The sequence below is a fragment of the Prionailurus viverrinus genome, chromosome F1, assembly GCF_022837055.1.
Source record: "Prionailurus viverrinus isolate Anna chromosome F1, UM_Priviv_1.0, whole genome shotgun sequence".
NCBI lineage: Eukaryota > Metazoa > Chordata > Mammalia > Carnivora > Felidae > Prionailurus > Prionailurus viverrinus.
In genome coordinates, this window is record NC_062577.1 from 56993556 (window position 1) to 57013927 (window position 20372).

General features: G+C 40.0%; 1 protein-coding gene across 7 annotated transcripts in view; it reads left to right on the forward strand.

Annotated features, from left to right (window-relative positions):
* MIA3 (MIA SH3 domain ER export factor 3) overlaps nt 1–20372 on the forward strand; it is a 55515-nt gene that overhangs the window by 27006 nt on the left and 8137 nt on the right. For 4 of the 7 annotated variants that reach the window (XM_047840348.1, XM_047840350.1, XM_047840349.1 and 1 more), the window contains exons 7-18: nt 8921–9052; nt 11965–11986; nt 12714–12802; nt 13052–13129; nt 13213–13323; nt 14546–14617; nt 14797–14901; nt 15581–15703; nt 15794–15905; nt 17261–17316; nt 17407–17497; nt 17612–17750. In XM_047840348.1, coding sequence (XP_047696304.1) covers nt 8921–9052; nt 11965–11986; nt 12714–12802; nt 13052–13129; nt 13213–13323; nt 14546–14617; nt 14797–14901; nt 15581–15703; nt 15794–15905; nt 17261–17316; nt 17407–17497; nt 17612–17750 — 1130 coding nt within the window. Of the gene's footprint in view, nt 1–7689; nt 7969–8920; nt 9053–11964; nt 11987–12713; nt 12803–13051; nt 13130–13212; nt 13324–14545; nt 14618–14796; nt 14902–15580; nt 15704–15793; nt 15906–17260; nt 17317–17406; nt 17498–17611; nt 17751–20372 lie in introns of those variants that run through there. The other 3 variants (XM_047840353.1, XM_047840354.1, XM_047840351.1) reach the window with 2 other exon arrangements.

The window sequence follows — 20372 nt, forward strand, 5'->3', positions numbered from 1 at the left end:
ACTTCATCCAGGTCTAGAATCATAAGGTACTATTCTTGGCCCTATGTCAGGAACTGTTCCCTGGGAACAACTGGATAGTTTCTCTGATGTTGAGTAATTTTGTCAACCTCATGTGCCAATGAATTCTTAAAGGCGACCTTTCATGGATCCCCTGAGTGTTTGCTCTCTCACCCTGCCCCATGCCTCCTCTTGGTACTCAGCCCTGTGAGTTTTAGCTGCCTTGCTTTCCCTGGACTTTCAGCTCCGTCTCCTCAACTCCGGGTTCCTCACTTCTGTGCCACAATAGGGGACACCCACACACAGCCACACACATAGGTAGAAGAGGTTTTTTATAAGGAATTGACAAACGCACAAATGGAGGCTGATGAGTCCCACAGTCTGCTGTCTACAAACTGGAGACCCAGGAAAGCCAGTGGTGTAATTCAGGTTGAGTCCCAAAGGGAGCTGATGGTGTAGATGCTAGTCAGGTCTGAAGGCCTGAGAACCAGGAGTAGCAAGGGTAGAAGAAGAATGATGTCCTAGCTCAAGCAATCCCAGAGAAAGGGGTGAATTCCTTTTGCAGTTTGCTTTTTTCAGGCCCTCAGTGGATTGGATGATGCCTACCCATATTGGGAAGGGCAGTCTACTTTGCTGAGTGAATCGATTCAAATGCTAATCTCATCTGGAAACATCCTCAAAAGCACAAAAATTAAGGTTTAATTTGGGTGCCCCATAACCACTCAAGTTGACACATAAAAGTAGCCATCACATTTGTTCATAATGTGTGGCATCCAGTCAGAGATCACTAGTCATGCAAAGAGGCAAGAAAATAGAAACCATGATGAGGAGAAAAATCCACCTATCCAACCAAGAACTACCAGAGATGTTAGAATTAAGCAAGGATATTAAAATAGGTTTTATTACTATATTTTGGATGTTAAAAAAGTTAAGTAGAGGCATAAAAGATATTTTTTTAAAAAAGACCCAAATCAAACTTCTGGATTTGAAAACTGCAGTGACAGAGATGATAAATATACGGGATGGAAGTAGTGCTAGATCAGACATTGTAGGTGATAAGATTAGTGAACTTGAAGACCTAGCATTAGAAGCTATTCAATATGAAATACACAGGGAAAAAGGACTCAAGAAAACTCATCAGATTCCCTGTGAGCTGTGGGACACTTTCAAGCAGCCTAGTAAATGGAGCTGGAATCACTGGAGGACGGGATTGAAGAGGTGTCCAGAAACAGATTTAAAGACATAATGGTTGAAAATTTCTAAAATTCATGAAAGCTATAGATCCACATATTCAAGAAGTTCAATGAAACCCAAACATAAGAAGCATGAAGAAAACTGCACTGAGGTATATCATAATCAAATTGCTCAAAAGTGCCTGATAAATAGCAATCTTAAAAGCAGAGAAAAAAAAGACACTTTACATAGAGAAGGATTAAGATAAGGTTGACATCAAGATTTCTTATCAGAACGCATGGCAGAATACAGTAGAATAAAATCTCTTAATATACTTGAAGAACAATATTGTTGACTTATAATATCATACCAAGGAAGATGATTCTGTAAAGCAAAGATTAAATGAAGATTTTTTTTTTCCAATGTACAAGACCTGAATGAATTCACTGGCACACTTGTGCCTTGAGAAATGTTCAAGGAAGACCTTTAGGCATAAGGAAAATGGCAATAGGTGGAAATAGTGGAGCTACACAAAGGAGTGAAGGGTGCCAGAAATGGTTACCATATAAGTACATATATAAAACCATCATCTTACTACTTAAATGTTTTTAAAATGTAACTTCTTGTAGCATAGGGTTTCAAAAATACACAAAATAAAATACAGGACAACAATAACATGAAGGTCAGGAGATGGAGAAGTGGTAATAACTCTTATAAAGTGCTTACTATACACATGAAGTAGTACAGTATCACTCGAAGGTGGACTGTGATAAGTTATACACTATAAACCCTAAAGCAACCACTAAAACACTAAAATAACAAGAGAAGAGAGAAATTAGAATCATTAAGAAGACTCAATGATCTGAAAGAAGCCAGAATAAGAGCAAAAAGGGAACAAAGAACAGATGGAATAAATAGAAAAAAAGATGCCTAGGCTTAAACTTAATCATATAAGTAATCACATTAGATATAAGTTGTCTAAATACCCCAATTCAAAGACAGACGTGGTTAGATTGGGTAAAGAAGCAGGATCCAAATAGATGCCATCAGGAATCGTACTTTAAAAAGACATAAAAAGGTTAAAACTGAAAAGATTGAAAAAGATACCTCATGCTAATAGTAGTCAAGTGAAAGCTAGAGTGGCTGTATTAATACCAAAGTAGATTCTAGAGCAAAGTATATAACAGGGATAAAGAAAGTTACTTTCTAGGATAAAGTAGTCATTAGTCATAACAATGACTCCTAATAATAGAGCTCTAAAGTACACGAAGCAAAAGTTGATAGAAGTGAATGGAAAAATAGATATATGTATATAATTATAATTAGAGATTTCAGTATCCTTCTCTAAGTAGTTGATAGAATAGACAATGTGAATAAGGTTCTACAAGATGTGAACAACATTGTCAACCAACTTGACCTGATGGACATTTATAGAACATCCCAGAAGAGCAGAATATATATGCTTTTTGAGTGCACATGGAGCATCTACCAAGATAAATCATATTCTGGGTCATAAACCGAATCTCAAAAAATAAAAAAAATTCATATCATACAAAGTATGTTTTCTGGACATGGTAAAACTGAGTTAGAAAGCAGTAACAGAAAGATCTCTTGAAAATTTCCAAATATTTGGAAACCAACTGACATACTTCTGAATAACTTCTGGGTTAAAGAAGAGGGAAATCAGTATTTTGAGGAGAATGAAAATGAAAACAGCATATCAAGTTTGTGCAATAACAGTAAAGCATTACTTGGAAATTTATAGCACCATATATTAGAAAAAAAGAAAGATCTCAGATTAGTGACCTAAGTTTGTACTATAAGAGACTAGAAAAAGAAGAGCATATTGATCCTCAAGAAGCAGAAGACAAGAAATAAAGAGCATAACTCAATAGAAAATAAAAGGAAAGCCAATGAAAACAAAAGCTGGTTCTTTGAGAGTAATAAAATTGATTAACCACTAGCCAGTGATCAGGGAAATAAAAGAGGAAACACAAACTACCAAGATCTGCAATCACACAGGGACATCACTACAGATTCTACAGAAATTAAAACAGTAAAAGGGAATGTTATGAATAATTTATGTTTATTTGATAGTTTAGATGAGGTGAAGAAATTCCATCTAAGACACAGATTGCAAAAGCCTACTCAAGCCTTAGGGCTATTAAAGAAATTGCATTTTTTTGTTAAAAACCTTTCTGCTAAGAAAACTCCCGGTCCAGATGGCTTCACTGGTGAATTCAGTTAAACATATTAGGAAGAAATAGTATTCTATATAAACTCTTCTAGAGAATTGAAGATGAGAAAATACATCACAGTTCAAACCAGACCAAGATATAACAAAAAAAGAAAACCACAGACCAGTATCTCTCATGAGGATAGGCACAAAAATTCTAAATAAAATTGTAGCAAATCAAGCCCAATAATCTATAAAAATGATAATACATAATGACCGAGTATGGCTTATCCCAAGAATGCAAGGTTCATTTAACATTAGAAAATCAATCAATGTAAGTCACATATTAACACATTTTAAAAATAACTTCCAAATGTTCTGCTCTACAGGCACAGAGAAAGCATTTGAACAAATCCAATGTTGATTACAGATATTAAAAAAAAGAAGTAATCAGCAAACTAGGAATAGACAGGGGCTTAAAATAGCCTCTATGAAAAACTCACAACTAACGTCATACTTAATGGTGAATAATTAAATGCTTCCCCTTATGATCAGAAACAAAACAAGGATGTTCACTCTCACCACACCTGTTTAGCATTAGAGTGGGGCACAGTGAGGCAGTGACCAGTGTACTAAAGCAAGAAAAAGAAGTAAAGCATACAGGTTGGGAAGGAAGGAGTAAAATTGTAGCAGACAATTGGAAATTGAAATTTAAAAAAACCTTTCAGTGCAAAATAGCATCAAAAAATATGAATTGCTTAAGGATAAATCTGGTAAAACTGTGAGACCTATAGTTGAAAACTATAAAATATTGCGGATATAAATTGAAGACCTAAATGCATGGACAGATATACATTGTTCAAGAGAAGACTAAATATTGTTATGCTATCATATTGTCACTGTGACAAACGGTATATCAAATATTAAGCTCCCCTGTGTGATCCCCAGAGTCAACGTAATCCTGATCAAAGTCTCACCAGGATTTTTTTTTTTTTTTTAGAAAACAACAAGCTGATTGTACAATTCATATGGAAAATTCAAGGGGCCTAGAACAGCATAAACATGACCTGATTTCAAGACTTAGAATAAAGCTGTGGTAATTAGGAGAGCATGGTATCAGTGTAAAGAGAGACAAAAAGATTATTGGAACAGAGAATAGACAACCCAGAAGTAGATCCATACCACCCGGCAATGGGCTTCAGACCAAGGAGGAGAGACAGAGTGGAGAAAGAGATGTCTGTTCAACAAACAGTACTAGAACTATTATAAAAATCCCTGTGCAAAGAATTGAACCATACCTCAGTCAAACCTAAATGAACTCAAAATGCTTCATAGCAGTGAATGTAAAGCCTAAAGCTATACAACGTCTAGAAAAAAAATTAAGCCAAAGATTTCTTAGGTTTGACACAAAAAGCAGGATTCATTCATAAAAGAAAAATTTGATAATTTGGATTTCATCAAAATAAAAACTTACGCTTTCCAAAATACACTATTAGGTGAATGAAAAGACAAGCCACAGACTAGGAGAGAATCATTGCAAAGCATGTACCTGAACAAGGACTTCTATCTGGAATATATAAAGAACTATCAAAGCTCACTTAATAAATAGTAAAGTAACACTTCACCAAAGAAGATATGTGCATAGGAAATAAGCACATTTTAAAAATGCACATCATTACTTCTCGGGGAAATGCAAATTTAAACCACCATGAATTATCACTATATGCTTATTAGATTGACTAAAAAAGTGATTAAAATTAAAATACTAAGTATGGGAGAAGGTGTGGAGGAGCTGGAAATACACACTGCTGATGGGCAGTGTGTAAAAGGCACATCACCTTGGAAAACCATTTGTCGGCTTCTTAAAAAAGTAGATGTCAAATGAGCCAGTCATCCCTCTGCTAAGCATGTACCCCTGATAAATTCTACATCCATAAAAGGACTTGTATATCAATATACATAGCCCCTCTATTTGTAAAAGCCAAAAATTGGTGGGGGTGGGGGGGCCCTCAAACGCAGATCAACAGCTGAATAAATAAGCAAACTGATATATGCATACAATGGAATGCTATTGAGCAATAAAAAGCAATGAGAACCTATTGATGTATGGGAGCAACATGGGTGAATCTCCAGTTAGGCTGAGATAAGCCAGAGAATTAGAATACATGGTGTATTATGTATTCCATATATAAAACTGCAGGAAATGTGAACTATTATAGAAATTCTGCTTGGCGTGGGGTTGGGCCCAGTCAGCAAGTGGCAGGAGGTAGGATTACCAAGGGGAGGAGAGGACTTGTGGAGGTGAAGGGTACGTTCAGTTTGAATGTGATCGGGGTTTCACAGGTGTATTCATATGTCACCATATGAATACCAGACTGCACTTTGTGTAGCTTATTGCATGTGAATTTTATCTCAGAGCCGTAAAAAAAAAAAACCAAAACATATATATATATATATATATATATATATATATATATATATATATGTCCCTTGTTACTTTCTAATATACAAGTAGTATTGTATGTATTTTTCTCCACCCCTTTAAAAAAAAATTCGGGAAATCATACTCTGGCAGTATATAAAATCTATTAATTTTTTTTTCCAGTTTCACAGTTTCCTTTAGTGTATTCAGCAACTCTTCTATTGATGGACATTTTGGTTGTTTCTAGTCTTTTGTTACTGTAAAAATGCTGGGATAACATAATTTTGTGCATATTATCTTTTCACCATTTGTTGTACACACGGTATCTTTGAGATCTTTGGAAGTGAGATTGTTACATCAAAAGGTAAATACATGAGTAATTTGGGGAGATGTTGCTAAATTCCCTTTCACAGAGGTTGTATCATCTTGTGTAATGATGAGCAATGTATGTGTAGAATATTCTCCAACATTCTCTCACCAGCAGAGTATGTTGTCAGATGTTTAGATCTTGCCAGGATAAGAAATAGTATCTCAGTGTAGGTTTAATTTGTAGGTCTTTTATTATGTGTGAGCATGTTTCCATAGGCTTGTGAGCTATTCCTAGGTCTTTTCCTGAGAACTGTTTGTTCAATTTTTCAGCCCATTTTTTCTGTAGGTTTGTTGGCTGCTTTCTTCTCTATCTGTACGGTTTATATTTTAGGAATATTAACCCTTTGTCTCTAATGTTGCAATATGTTTTCTCAGGTTGTCATCGTCAAACTGCTTGTTCTGCATTTTTTGTATGCAGGGGCTGGACAAATTTTTTTTTATTTTTAAGTAGTTGTTTGCAAATCTTTTGGATTTTGAGACATAATTGGAAAGGTTTTGTTCATAATACATTCAGAAATTTACCCATGTTTTTCCTAGTACTTGTTTTCATTTTTTTTACAGTCAGGTGTCTGATCATTTGTAACTTATTATGAAAACCAATTTTATCATTTTCCGTATGGTTTATTTAGTTATGCTAATACCGCTTATTAAAAAGGCTTCCCCCCCCCAACTGACGTATTATATACCAAATTTTTAAGGCAGTTGGGTGTATTTTTGGATTTTCTATTCTGTTCCATAATCTGTATTCTTGGGTCAGTACCTTACTTACTATTTTAATTGCAGAGCCTGCCTTCCCCTCCCTTTCCACCTCCCCTCCATTGCTCTTCGTTTTCAGAATTTTCCTGATTATTCTTCCGAATTGACGTTATGTTAAACTTGAAGATGTACCTTTAAAGATTTGCAAACATTATTTTCCCTCCAGGGTAAATGTCCCCACTTTCTACAACTTTTAGAAGGAGTTTATATAATCCTCGCCCTTTCCCACAAGGCACATCACTGTAAAGTACGGAACCCAGAACTGAACCCTTTCGCATGGTGCGTAATGACGTGGCTCCTTAGAAGCAGCGTTATTATGGGGCATCAGCAAGAGTGTGGGCCGGCCAGCTCGTGGTGTAGTAAGGGGACAAGTTGAGCGGGGCACTGGAGATGCGGGGGAAGGAAGCCTGGCCCAGGGGACCGAGGCGCAGCCCCGGTCCTTACTAGGGGGCGGGAGAGGCTGCTCTCCCGCGTGGGCTGTAGGACAGATGCGTGCGGTTGCGGTCCCGGCACGCAGTGACACAAGGCCGGCACGGAGGGGCGTGAGTGGCGGGTCTGTCCCCAGCCCCTGCTCCTCCTTATAGCCCCCGGGGCCCTTTAAATCAGGCGGTCTCCCCCAGTTCCTGTGGCAGGTGAGCGTCCAAGAGCCGCGCCTCCCTCTTCTTCCGCGCAGGTCTGTTCGCTCTTCGCTGCCTCGCTCCGCCATTGGTTTGTGCCGCCGTGGCCCCGCCCACTGCGGGCCGGCCTCCGTAGGCGCCTTTACGGCCTCTCAGGGGCAGTGTCTGATGACGTGTTTTCCAGGAGGCGTTGGGGAAAGTGCCAGCGGCGGGGGGAAGGCGAAGTTCACTCCCAGTGTCCGCCTCCTCAGCCGGCTGCTTTCCGAAGGAGGAAACGGTGAAAGAGGGGAGGGGGTCCCAGTGCTGTTCACGGGGAAACGTCGCCTCTGCTCGGCCATCCCCACACAATGGATTCAGTTCCTGCCACTGTGCCTTCTGTCACCGCTTCCCCGGGGGACCCGGAACTTCTGGGACCCCTGTCGGTGCTCTACGCAGCCCTCATAGCCAAGCTACTGGAGGTGACGGTCCCCGCTCCCAGGGAGGGACCTCAGCTCTGGCAGGCGGGTAGACGAGTTCTGAGCGGAGTGGGCGCGCTGACCGGGGGAGGGAGAAACGGAGTGGGGTCAGGCCCGAGGCAGGCGAGGCGTTGTAGTGCTGTTTAGAGAGGAAAGGGGGAGTGTGTTTGAGGTTTCGTCACTCGCTCGTTTGTTATTGATTACTTAAATTGTACCAGGCATTGTGTTACTTTTGTCGTTTGCGGTCACGATTTCTTCGGGTCCTTTTCCAGCGACCCCGGCACTGTTGGGGAATGGGGCCGGTGTGATAGTTACTTGTGTATTCGTAGAGGGCAGTCGAAGTGTAGAAGCCGGCAGGTGTTTAACACCATTGTATTCCAGGAAACATTTAAATGAAAGGCTTTGGGTTATGTAGAAGATAGTTAATCAGAGCGGTCTAGACCAGTTATCAGGAGCTGTCTGAGCTTACTCAGCATTTGTTTTTATATAAGAATAGAAGAGAATTAAGATTTAAAATCTTAGAGGAAAAACATCATTTGTGTTATTCATTATCATTTTGGTTTTATTTGCAGCCACGAAAGGTGATTATTTCTCTAGGGTGTTCAACTTTTTGTTTCATGTGGCTTTTTAACTCATAAAAATTAGCTAAGAGGAAAGTATGATCCAGAGATTCTAGACAGGTCTTAGACAACATGATGTGGTAAGACCTATTGTAAAGTGGAAATACATGTTCAGCTTAAAGACATTTAGCTTCATGATATTCAGAAACACTTCATGCCAAACAAGAAATGGGCTGCCAGTATCCCCGCTTTATTGAAGCAGTGGAAGCGACTGAAGATTTTTGATGGAGAAGTTTTCTCATGGAGGTTCATTTCGAATTTCTGTGGATGACTCTTTGTGACTGCTCTATTGTAAATTTCCTCATGGTTTGCTATTTCTAATATTTCTGTTTCAGTTGGTTGCTACATTGCCTGATGATGTTCAGCCTGGGCCTGATTTTTATGGATTGCCATGGAAGCCTGTACTTATCACAGCCTTCTTGGGAATCGTGTCATTTGCCATTTTCTTCTGGAGAACTGTCCTTGTTGTGAGTAAATTAAACTTATGCCTTGACTCATCAAGACAAAGGATATTTTATAATCACTGGCCCTTTTGTTTTTTTCTTCAGTTACTAACATGAACACAAATGCTTATAATCTAAATTAATCTTGTGAAATAATTCAGTGTAATCTTTGTCAGCAAAGACTTAATGGGAAAACTTCACTTTATGAATCTTAGGTAAAAATCTAAAGGTTAAGTGTATGTATACCTACTTGAGCACTTATATACCTTTTTTTTTAAACTTTTTTTTCTAATGTTTATTTTTGAGAGAGAGAGAGAGAGTGTGAGTGGGGGGAGGGGCGGAGAGAGAGAGGGAGACACAGAATTGGAAGCAGGTTCCAGGCTCTGAGCTGTCAGCACAGAGCCGGACGCAGGGCTTAACCCCACTAACTGCAAGATCATGACCTGAGCTGAAGTTGGACACTTAACCAACTAAGCCACCCAGGTGCCCCTGTACATTTCTAATGAATTGGGAACTTTTACAGCTATCTTGAAAAGCACTTAAATAGTATATATCAGAATCCTTAAAATTTTTATATCCTTTTATTATAATATATTGTCATGTCTTATAATGCATTCTAAGGAAATAACTAATCATGCATTAAAAATCTTGTGTAAGGGTGTTCAATGGAACACTATTTATTAGAGTGAAAACTTGGTACAAACTAAACGGTTCATAGTAGGGGAATTGTTCAATTCTTGTATATCCGTATAATGGGATACTAGGTAACTCTAACTGTATGTATTTCAAAGACACTGGAGCCTAGAAAATGCTCACAGTTTAATATTAAGTGGAAAAAAGTAGAAATCAAGACCTTAAAGTATAGATAAATGTATATTATATAAATACACGTACAAACAAAAAAATGCTACAAAACAACAAAATAGTAAAAGAAATATTTGTATCTAGGACACCAGGTAATTTTTCAGTCTTTTTCCAATTGTATCTGTTTCACAGATTTTCTGATTTGGTCATGTGTTAATTGTGCCCATAGAATATCTTTTTATTTAGAAATACAGATTATGTTAGTATCCAGAGAAATACTTATTAAAATTTTTATTCCTTAGAGTCTCTGTGCAGAATTGGTCTTTGGTGCTTATCCATGTGTGTATGTGTGTACACTTACGCATATTTGTACTTGTGACTATATTTCATTTTGTTTCATGGTTATCATGTAATTGGAGAAAAAAATCACTCTGTGTGAATGAGCTTTCCAGATGACAAGCTTTCAGTTTCAGTTGAAGCTTAATAGTTAAAGTAGCCAAAAGTATTGGATGCATGTCTTCCTAAACTTGAGTATTTTTCTGATTTCTTAGTTTTATCAGACATATCATTGTTCATAAACTTTCTCTCGTTGCACAAGTGATGGTAAAGTCACTTAAAAAGAAAGGTCTTTTGCCTGGATTCCTGTGAAGAGTCTTTTAACCTCACAGGACTTTTCCTCAGATGAGAGGAGAAAGGGAGCATAGAGAGGATGAGTGGAAGGGGGAAAAGGTGAAAATGTTTTTTGTTTCCCACTCTTGTTTCTCCCATCTAAAAAATCCTAAAACCTGTTTACATTTTCACAGGGTGAGGCGGGCTTTATGTCCTAACTGCTGCTTCTCAGCCTCTGTGTTTGACTTTGGAACCGTGGGCCCTGCTCTTAATTTGCTTGGTTCTTGCTTCTTCCCTGCCTCCTCCTGCCTGCTGATCTGGGTGAAAAAGAAATCTGGTGCAAAAGAAGCTTAGTCTCTCATTAGCAAGGCTGTGACATTAGAGAAACAGCCATTTCTTTCCATGTTGGAACTCGGCCTGCATTTTCCTATAATGACATTATTAAAAGTGGTGTTAGATACTCTAATAATAAGATATCATGGATGATTTATGGACTGATTTGGGTATCTCATTACCATTTTGTAACTTTTGAACGTGGACATAAATTATGGGTCACAAAGACATTTGGTGATACAATTTAAAACAAATTGAGTATCGCTTAGATTTTATAACTCTATACTTCAGTGCTATCTTTAGAGATGAGGTAGAGGTTAGTTGTCATTTCTCTTGTTCGTGAATTTTCCTCTAGCAGTCTTCTTTCCCTTTTAGGTTGAGGACCACTGTGTTTAAAGATTTGGGAAAATGAGATGATCTAGTTTATTAGATTTCTAAACTCAGCCAATTGCCAACTTTTTTTTGTTTTTGTTTTTTTTTTAACGTTTATTGATTTTTGAGAGAGAGCACGCAAGTTGGGGAGGGGCAGCGAGAGAGAGGAGGACAGAGGATCCGAAGCGGGCTCTGTGCTGAGAGCACAGAGCCAAACGTGGGGTCCAAAGTCATGAACTGTGAGATCATGACCTGAGCCAAAGTTGGACAGTCAACTGACTGAGCCACCCAGGTGCCCCATCCAGTTGCCAACTTTTAATAGGATTTAAGATGTTTTCTGGTGAGAGAAAGAGACGTTATCTTAGTACAAAGATTATGCCTTTAATCTTGTTTCCTGAGAGTCTCTTTGAATGATCATTGTTTCTAGAGCTCATTCTGGCTGTTGGGGGTTGTCAAATGAATGATTTCAGGTAAAAGAAGCACTAGTGTATTTAATATGAAAAGACCCATTTCCACTATTAATGTTAAGTGCTTATTTAATAAGATTGGTGCTCTTTTAATAGATAAAAATACCTTTAGTTGCAAAATGAGGTATTCACTTTAGTGCTTTTATTTATCAGAAACTATGACGTATCACTACCAATTAGATTTGAAATGCTTTTTAACCTTTTGTTACTTTTAATCTTACAGATTATTTTGAACCTGTTATTAAATTTTCATTTAGTTATGATTTGACTTGTATATATTATTTCTGTAATATTATATAATACTATAATATTTCTATTAACGTTTTGACATCTAATTTTTTTTTCTTCTAGGTAAAGAATAGAGTATATCAAGGTAAATATTTAGGCTTATTTTGTTACTTGTACTTTTCCCCCAGTATTGGTGTTTGATCTGAGTTGATTCTGTATGTAAGCTAGAAGTAGATAACAATGACTTCTGATGCCTGATTCACTTATTCACTCCTGAACATTTTACTAATCCAGGTTGCTAGCTTGGATGACACAGCAGTTGGTGATGCCACCAAATGAAACAGGAGATGAGATGGGACAAATTGTGGGAGTAGGAAGAAGATGACTAGTTTGATTTGGGGCAGACGTGTCAATGTGAACAGTATTCCTGTGCTAACGGTGTAACCAACACTATATATTTACCTAGGAAGGTAATTTGAGGACTAGAGATGTAAATCTACGGGCTTATGTTTATTGTCTCTTCTTTTTGCAAATGACATGTATCCAAAATGATCGCATTTACTAAGAAGAAAGGTACTTCATAAAGGGAAGGATATCAAGCTGAAGTATTTTATTCTACTTCCTCTCTTTGAAATAAGTTTAAATTGGAGTTTCTCATTGAAATAAAGGTCCTTATCATATTTTTCTTAAATTTTAGTAGTATTTTTATACCCTTACTGCTGTCAGCTACAGATTGCTTTTTTTAAGGGCATAATAGTTATGTTCGGGAGTCCTTTTCCTTCATAGTGCTAGGTAGCATACTGCTGATACATTGGGTAATTCAGTTTTATTTAGTGATCATAGTAATCTTATGGATTTCCCCTCCCTTCTAGTCACTGAACAGCAGATTTCTGAGAAGTTGAAGAATATCATGAAAGAAAATGCAGAACTTGTACAAAAGTTGTCAAATTATGAACAGAAGGTATAATTATTCTTTCAGTATTTATTTCAGTATATTCCCTCATGATTCCGGCTTGGATTATTTCTTCCTGTATCATAGTTCAGTTACAATGGTTATTTTAACATTTCATTATTTCCTGCAAACCATCCAAATCGGAAGTAACCATCCTATGTGTATTGTTTTCTTCTCTAAGGGGTTACCTACTCAGAGGTATGTTTGGATAGCACTGTGATTTACATTTCTTAATTCTGAGTGCTTTATTTTCTATAGATCAAGGAATCAAAGAAACATGTTCAGGAAACCAAGAAACAGAATATGATTCTGTCTGATGAAGCAGTTAAATTTAAGGTAAAAATCCCTTCTCTTTTTGAGATTACATTCTAAAAACAAAAGAAAAATAGTGAGTAATTACTATTAATGTCTGTTAATAGGATAAAATCAAGAAACTTAAAGAAACGAATGAACTTCTGGATGATACAGCAAAAAATCTGCGTGTTATGTTAGAATCTGAGAGAGAACAGAATGCAAAGAATCAGGACTTGGTAAAGTTTTGCTGCAAGGCATTACTGTGATTTTGCTTTCTAACTGCCATGTAGGGGCGGGTGAATTAAACTCTGCATTTTCCCATGCTTTAACTAAAGGAAGAGTGGGAGTCAGGGCAGTTGAACCCGCACCCATCCGTCTTCATAGAATCTTAAATGCTAGTACCACAAGTTGTTATTTTTATGGCTCTAAGAAGTATTTGTGTTCTTAGCCCTGGGTAATTTTCATATTGCTTGGCTCTGCCCTCTGAAACATATGGAACAACTAAGAAACCGTAGCCCAGTCGAACAGTTCTAGTACTTTTTTTTCGTTTTGCATGATCCTTTTTAAAACAAGCCTTTTAGAACAGTTTTAGAATTTCAGAAAGGTTGCAGTGCTGGTCTAGGGGGTTCCCATACACGGCACACCCAGTCGAGCTTGTGCACCGGGTTGATCTGGTATTTGCCAGCTTTCTCCACTCTGTTCACCGGTTCCCACTCTTGGTGTGCTGTTCTCTTTGGAAGGAAGGGACTGCACTCGGCCCCCAGCCGAGAGCCTGAAGAGTAGGCACCACCTCCTTGAGGAGGCAGTATCTTCACAAATTATTTGGAACTCTATAAGTGAGATTTATTTGTGTATTCTGCCTCAAGGCCAACCATTTTTCAGTTCAGGCAGGAGGATTTTTAATTTTTTTTTTAAAGTTTATTTTTGAGAGAGAGCGCGCAAGCAGGGGAGGGGCAGAGAGTGAGACACAGAATCCAGCCTGAGCTGTCAGCACAGAGCCCGACGTGGGGCTGAAACTCACGAACTTCAAGATCATGACCTGAGTGGAAGTCGGATGCTTAACCCACTGAGCCACCCAGGTGCCCCAAGAGAATTTTTAAAGTGACTTGGGGATTTTTTTTCCCCTACCAATAGGAAAAACCATTGATTTGAACTAGATTATGTGAAAGTTTGTTTTTTCTTTCTTTTTTTCTTTCCCCTTTTTGGTCTGGTCATCTACCACGTTATCTCACAGTCGGGAAGGTTGTGGATGACATGTGATAGAGCTCCGATTATTTTTTTCTTTCCTTACCTCTTTACCTTCTTGACTTTTCTCCTCGGCTGAAAGTGAATCACCTGCTTTTACCTGAGAAGTAGGGGATGGCCCTGGAATGATGTTTCATCTTTTTAGCATATATCCCACTCTTCTACTAAAATTCTACCACATTTTTTTGTGTGTGTTCTTTTTCCACATGGCAGATTCTGGAAAACAAGAAGTCTATAGAGAAGTTAAAGGATGTTATTTCAGTGAATGCCTCCGAATTTTCAGAGGTAAAGCTGTCTGTAATTTCTGCAAGATTGCGTGCCTTAGTTTTGTTGAGGAGCAGACATTTGATTTTTGTTAGGATATGCAATAAATGAAAACTATATGATGTCTAATTGAGAAAGTGTAACACCTCCCCACCCCACCTCCCCTTTGGAATTAATTCACTAATAGTGTTTTGCATTAGGTTCAGATTGCTCTTAATGAAGCTAAACTTAGCGAAGAGAAGGTGAAGTCTGAATGCCATCGGGTTCAAGAAGAAAATGCTAGGCTTAAGAAGAAGAAAGAGCAGGTAAAGGAAAGTTTAACATCCTAGATTATGTGAACTAGGGGACCGAGTATCATTACCTCTTGAGTATCTTTTTTCAGATCTTTTTTTAGGGAAATGAAATATGTATGCAGAACTCTATTCTTAGATATGCAAAGTTTAAATTGTGCTCCCAAAATTGAGTTCATGTATATATCTTCCATCTGTTCTGGATTTTCTGTTCTCTACAATTCCTTATAGCTATCAGAGTGTTTAGTCTTTTCCTTGTCAAATACCAACCAGTTACTAACTTGAATAGACTCAGGGGGATGATGGATTTGCTTCTTGACCAAAGAATTTGGTATTCATAACCCTCCTTTGAGCAATTAACTTCTTTACTGACCAAGGGAAGGTTACATGACCTGCAGTGGACATGGGAGACAGGGAGATGTGCTCCTGGGTTCCTACTGAAGTGAATTATTTGAAGTGGCTGCAGTTTTCTGAAGGGTACAGTAAACTGGATCGACTTCCTTGACAACTGTCATGTTCTCACTGCAGTTCTGAGGGTAGGAGCCATTGCCCCCTCTCCCTTCACCAAGGCCTCAGTCCATAGTGACAGTGAAGAGTAGCATGGCCCCCTGCTTCCCTGTGTCATTCACACGGTCCTGACATGTCCAGTGCAAAAGCCCTAGCCTTTGGAAATTCATGTGTTTTAACATTTCAGTTGCAGCAAGAAATCAAAGATTGGAGTAAATCACATGCTGAGCTCAGTGAACAAATTAAATCATTTGAGAAGTCTCAGAAAAATTTGGAAGTAGCTCTTACTCACAAAGATGATAATATTAACGTAAGTTTATTCTCTTGAATACGTGCTTAATTCTCATGAACTCACGAAATCTTTTTGAGAGGCTCTAATACCCCTTTGCTTTTTTTCTAGGCTTTGACTAATTGCATTACACAGTTGAATCGCTTAGATTGTGAATCTGAATCTGAGGGTCAGAATAAAGGAGGAAATGAGATGGATGAATTAGCAAATGGAGAAGTGGGAGGTAAGATGGGTTTCAGGGAGGTTGGACCTCTTTTTGTGTTCCTGTCTTTAAGTACACCACTGCTCTTTTTGGCTGAGTGAACTTCCTCGTAAGTGTTAGAGTTGTAGACGCAAATCACTGGACTTGTGCACACGTTTGTGTGCATTGGGCAGAGGTGGGTGGCGGGGCGTGGTATAGCAGTGGGTGTGCCGTGAGCACAGACTCTGCTTTTCCATCTAGAGCAGCATAGTCGTGACTCCCCCTCCAAGTACTGAGCACTGAATAGCAGGAGAAATTTATTTCTCAGTGCCGTGGAGATGACATTTAAATTTAGTGCCCATCATCTGTGTAGCTTTGCGGTTTTAAGGCCTACAACCAATTTTAGGAGCACTGAGGTGGTGGGAGCCATAGACTACTTGAGACCCAGAGAGTGGAGCTAAAGGGTAGCAGTGTTTACTGATGAGGGACATGTTTCTAGACACTTTTTCAAGTTGGATATTGCTTGCATAGCGGGTGTTTTCAACCACACCTGGTAGCAGATTCAAGGGGAGAACAGGACAGTAAGTCTTTCTAAATAAGATACCTGAGGGGCACCTGGTGGCTCAGTTGGTTACACGTCCAACTCTTGATTTCAGCTCAGGTTATGATTTCACAGTTTGTGGGATCGAGGCCTGCATCAGGCTCTGTGCTGACAGTGAGGAGGGAGCCTGCTTGGGATTCTCTGTCTGCGTTTCCCCTGCCCCCTTACCCCTCCTCCACTCGTGTGTGTGTGTGTGTGTGTGTGTGTGTCTGCGTGCATGTGCGTGCACATGCTCTTTCTCAAAACAAACAAGTAGATTTAAAAAATAATAATAATAAATAAGATACCTGACCTGAGAGAGAAGAGCCTTCATTCACACATCCCTTCTTGTTTTGTTTTGTTTAATTTTTTTTTCAATGTTTTTATTTATTTTTGGGACAGAGAGAGACAGAGCATGAACGGGGGAGGGGCAGAGAGAGAGGGCGACACAGAATCGGAAACAGGCTCCAGGCTCTGAGCCATCAGCCCAGAGCCTGATGCGGGGCTCGAACTCACGGACTGCGAGATCGTGACCTGGCTGAAGTCGGACGCTTAACCGACTGCGCCACCCAGGCGCCCCAATCCCTTCTTGTTTGAGAATGGCACAGATACCATTTTTCTTGTGCAAACTAGGGATTTACTTTTTGAATCTAAGTTTGCAATTCTCTTAAAAGTCATGGAGCCTCATCAGTTGTATTGGTTAATTTGGTTTTCCTTTGAATGTTTGAATACTGTAATTGTTTACTTTTGGAGAAATCAAGAAAATATACTTAAAAAGCAAAGGAGGAAAAAGCGATTAAAGCGTTTTGTATTTTAGGTGACCGGAATGAGAAGATGAAAAATCAAATTAAGCAGATGATGGACATTTCTCGGGTATGATCTTTTTTGTGGAGTACCATGAGTGCCTGTGAATTCTCACTGTGCCTCCCTTGTAAGACTATGTGTCTCTTTTGGAATTTTTAGACGCAAACTGCAATATCAGTAGTCGAAGAGGATCTAAAACTTCTGCAATTTAAGCTTAGAGCCTCGATGTCTACTAAATGCAACCTGGAAGGTAGGCTGCTTCCTGAGAAGAAGGTGCTGCGTTTCTTACCCCCTCTCGCATCCCTCCGCCCCCAGTTTGCAAGTCCCGTGTGCACACACAGCCCGGCTGTTTTATCCTTCACAGACCAGATAAAGAAATTGGAAGAGGAGCGCAGTTCGCTGCAGTCGGCCAAAGCCGGCCTGGAAGGCGAATGCAAAACCCTGAGGCAGAAGGTGGAGATTCTGAACGAACTGTATCAGCAGAAGGAGATGGCTCTGCAGAAGTAAGATGCTCACGCCTCGCCCTTCGCTGTCGTGTCGTGTTGTGTTGTGTGAGCAAACGTGGGACTCCTGGACAGAATTCTGTCTTTTGTGAACATTATTTGTGGGGCTTTGCCATCGTAGTTAGTAGAGATTGGTCCTTGTCTCTTTTTCGTTTCCCATAACTTGCATTTTTCTTCCATTCCAATCAGTCGTCTGAAATTGTGGCCGGCGCAGTTTCCCGGTGCCGGTGTCACCGCTGTGCCTGCCGTGTGGAGACCCACCTGCTCCCTGTCGTGGCTCCACCACGAGCTTCACTTTGTTTTTTTGTGGCATTTAAGGAACTGTGATCTGTCCTGTGTTTGGTCTACTACTTCTTAATATACAGACTTTCAGAATCCTGAGTGATTTGTAGGACATGATGTTTAGTAGAATAAATGTTCCAGAAGGAATATTTAGTTATAGGAAGGTGTTCTAAGTTTTGGACTTCATATAGTCAGATGCTCACATTAAACTTTACACAGTGTAATTGTGGCAAGGACGTTTGGAGTTTTAAATCTCGAAATACCGGATTGGTGTGTAGGTTTAGGTATTAATGTCCTGAAATCTACAGATTTCGGATTTAGAGTTAGGTGTGTTTTGTGAAAGACACTTTTGCAGTTCATTTTACGTTTTCTTCTCCATGAAAATACCCGCATTCTCTAAAAATAGCTTGTCAGTGGCAGTTGCCATATGGGTTTGCTCCTCTGCTTTACTCTTCGGCATATCCGGGATTTCTGAGAAGGCTTGTCCTGCTAAGCATGCTTCCTCTTTTTGAAATTTAAGCTCAAGCTGCTATTGCCTGATGCCATTAAACATGGAAACCATACCACTGATGTTTTCTCTAACTCCTGGCTCACCACACAATCAGTTTAGATTTTCCAAATTTCTTTCAGGCCAGCCCTCTAAATACCTGGCCTCTTTCAGAGAAATATTTCTCATTACGTTACTTTTGTCAAGAGCACTTCTCTGCCACCAGAAGTAATCTGAATGTCCTAAACGGCAGTTGTTTTCTTGACGATCGTCATCGTGGCACTACTTGATTCCGTTCGTCCGACATGCGCAGAGTCACCATGCCTGGCTTGTACCCCGCTCTTCCTCCCCATATCCTCTTCCCTGCCAGTCCCTGACTCACCACCTCTTCCCACTTTCCCTTTCTTGCACCCCCTCCTCCAGGCTCCGATGAATTCTGTCTCAGCCTAGAGTGAGCTTTCTAAAACGCGAGTCTTCGTGTCCTCCTGTGCTTACAGTCTATGAGAAATGCTCCACTGTCTTGTGGATCGGTGCCGGACTGTGTCGCGGGCACGTGGGGCACTGCCCTCAGTTGCGGGGAGCTGCCTCTCGGGTGCGTGTCTTGTAGCGACGTGGGGCGCGTCCTGCCCTGTGGCCGCTTGGAGCCTGTGTGCGCTGCTTTCTCTGCAGTGAAAGGTCCTTTGGCAGTATTTCCCCCTGGCAGCCTCTGCCTCCCGAAAAGTTCATGTTCCTTCAAATCTTTTCCGACGTGAGTTGCAGCAAGAGACGGGGGGAGACTGGGGGAGTGCCCATCTTTTCTTCTAACGTAACTCCTAAATATATGTTTAGATTTAAATCTACCTGTTGCTGTTTGCTTTCTATTGATGGCCTGTTCTGTGTTCTTCTGTTTCTTCCTTCTTTCTGTCTTTGGGGTGTTTGGATATTTTCAGTAATTCTGCTTTTCCCCTGTGTACACTGGGTAGTTACAGGTTGCCATTCCCCTCTCCAGCTAATTACCCGAAAGACCACACCATACACCCTGAACTTGTCAAAGTCTGACCTGAATTAATGGATTTACCTCTTTCTGGGCTTTAGCACCTGCCTTAGATGCTGTCCGAATAATTCTCTAGACACCTACCCATCACAGATGTTTCTCCTGTCTTGTTGCACTGCCTTCTGGCCAGTGTTCCTTCTGTCGATGCACAGATTCATAGTTCCTGTGGTTCTTCGTTGTCTGCACACCTGCAGTCTTTCCTTCGGGGTCGTGTTCATTCTACTTGAAGGACGTCCCTTAGTGGCAGATTCGATCGGTGTGTCTGAGCGTGTCTCCGTTAGGGCCCCCCCGCCCACCGCGTGCGCAGCCGCTTGATGTCATCACTGTAGAAGCAACCAGGTACTTGCCGGTTTTATAGTCTCTGTGAGGAGTCCAGGATCAGGCTTCTTTTCCTTGTTCGCGCGTCTCATCCCTTCTCTCGTTGCCCTTAGTCATTCTTTCTGACTTTCAGCAGCTTTACCGGGAGGTGCTCAGGTCTCCCTGCTTCCCTGCCCTCCCCCATCTCGTGTGCATTTATGCTGCTTGGGGTCGTAGGCACCTCTTGATTTGGGGGTCCTTGTGTATTCTGCCTCATCCTGTCTTCTTTTCAAATTCCATTTACACTGTTTTTTATGCTCTCCCTGTGTCCCCTACATTCTTACCAGGATTTGCTTCATTCTGGATTGGTTTTTACCTGCCCTGTCTCCCAGTGTGCTAAAATCTCACTTTGCTTGCCAGATCAGCTGCTGAAGTCATTCATTCAGTTCATGTCAGTGACTGTGTTTCAGTTTTATAGTTTCTCTGCTGTTAACATTGTTAATTGTGACTTTTACTTTCTTGA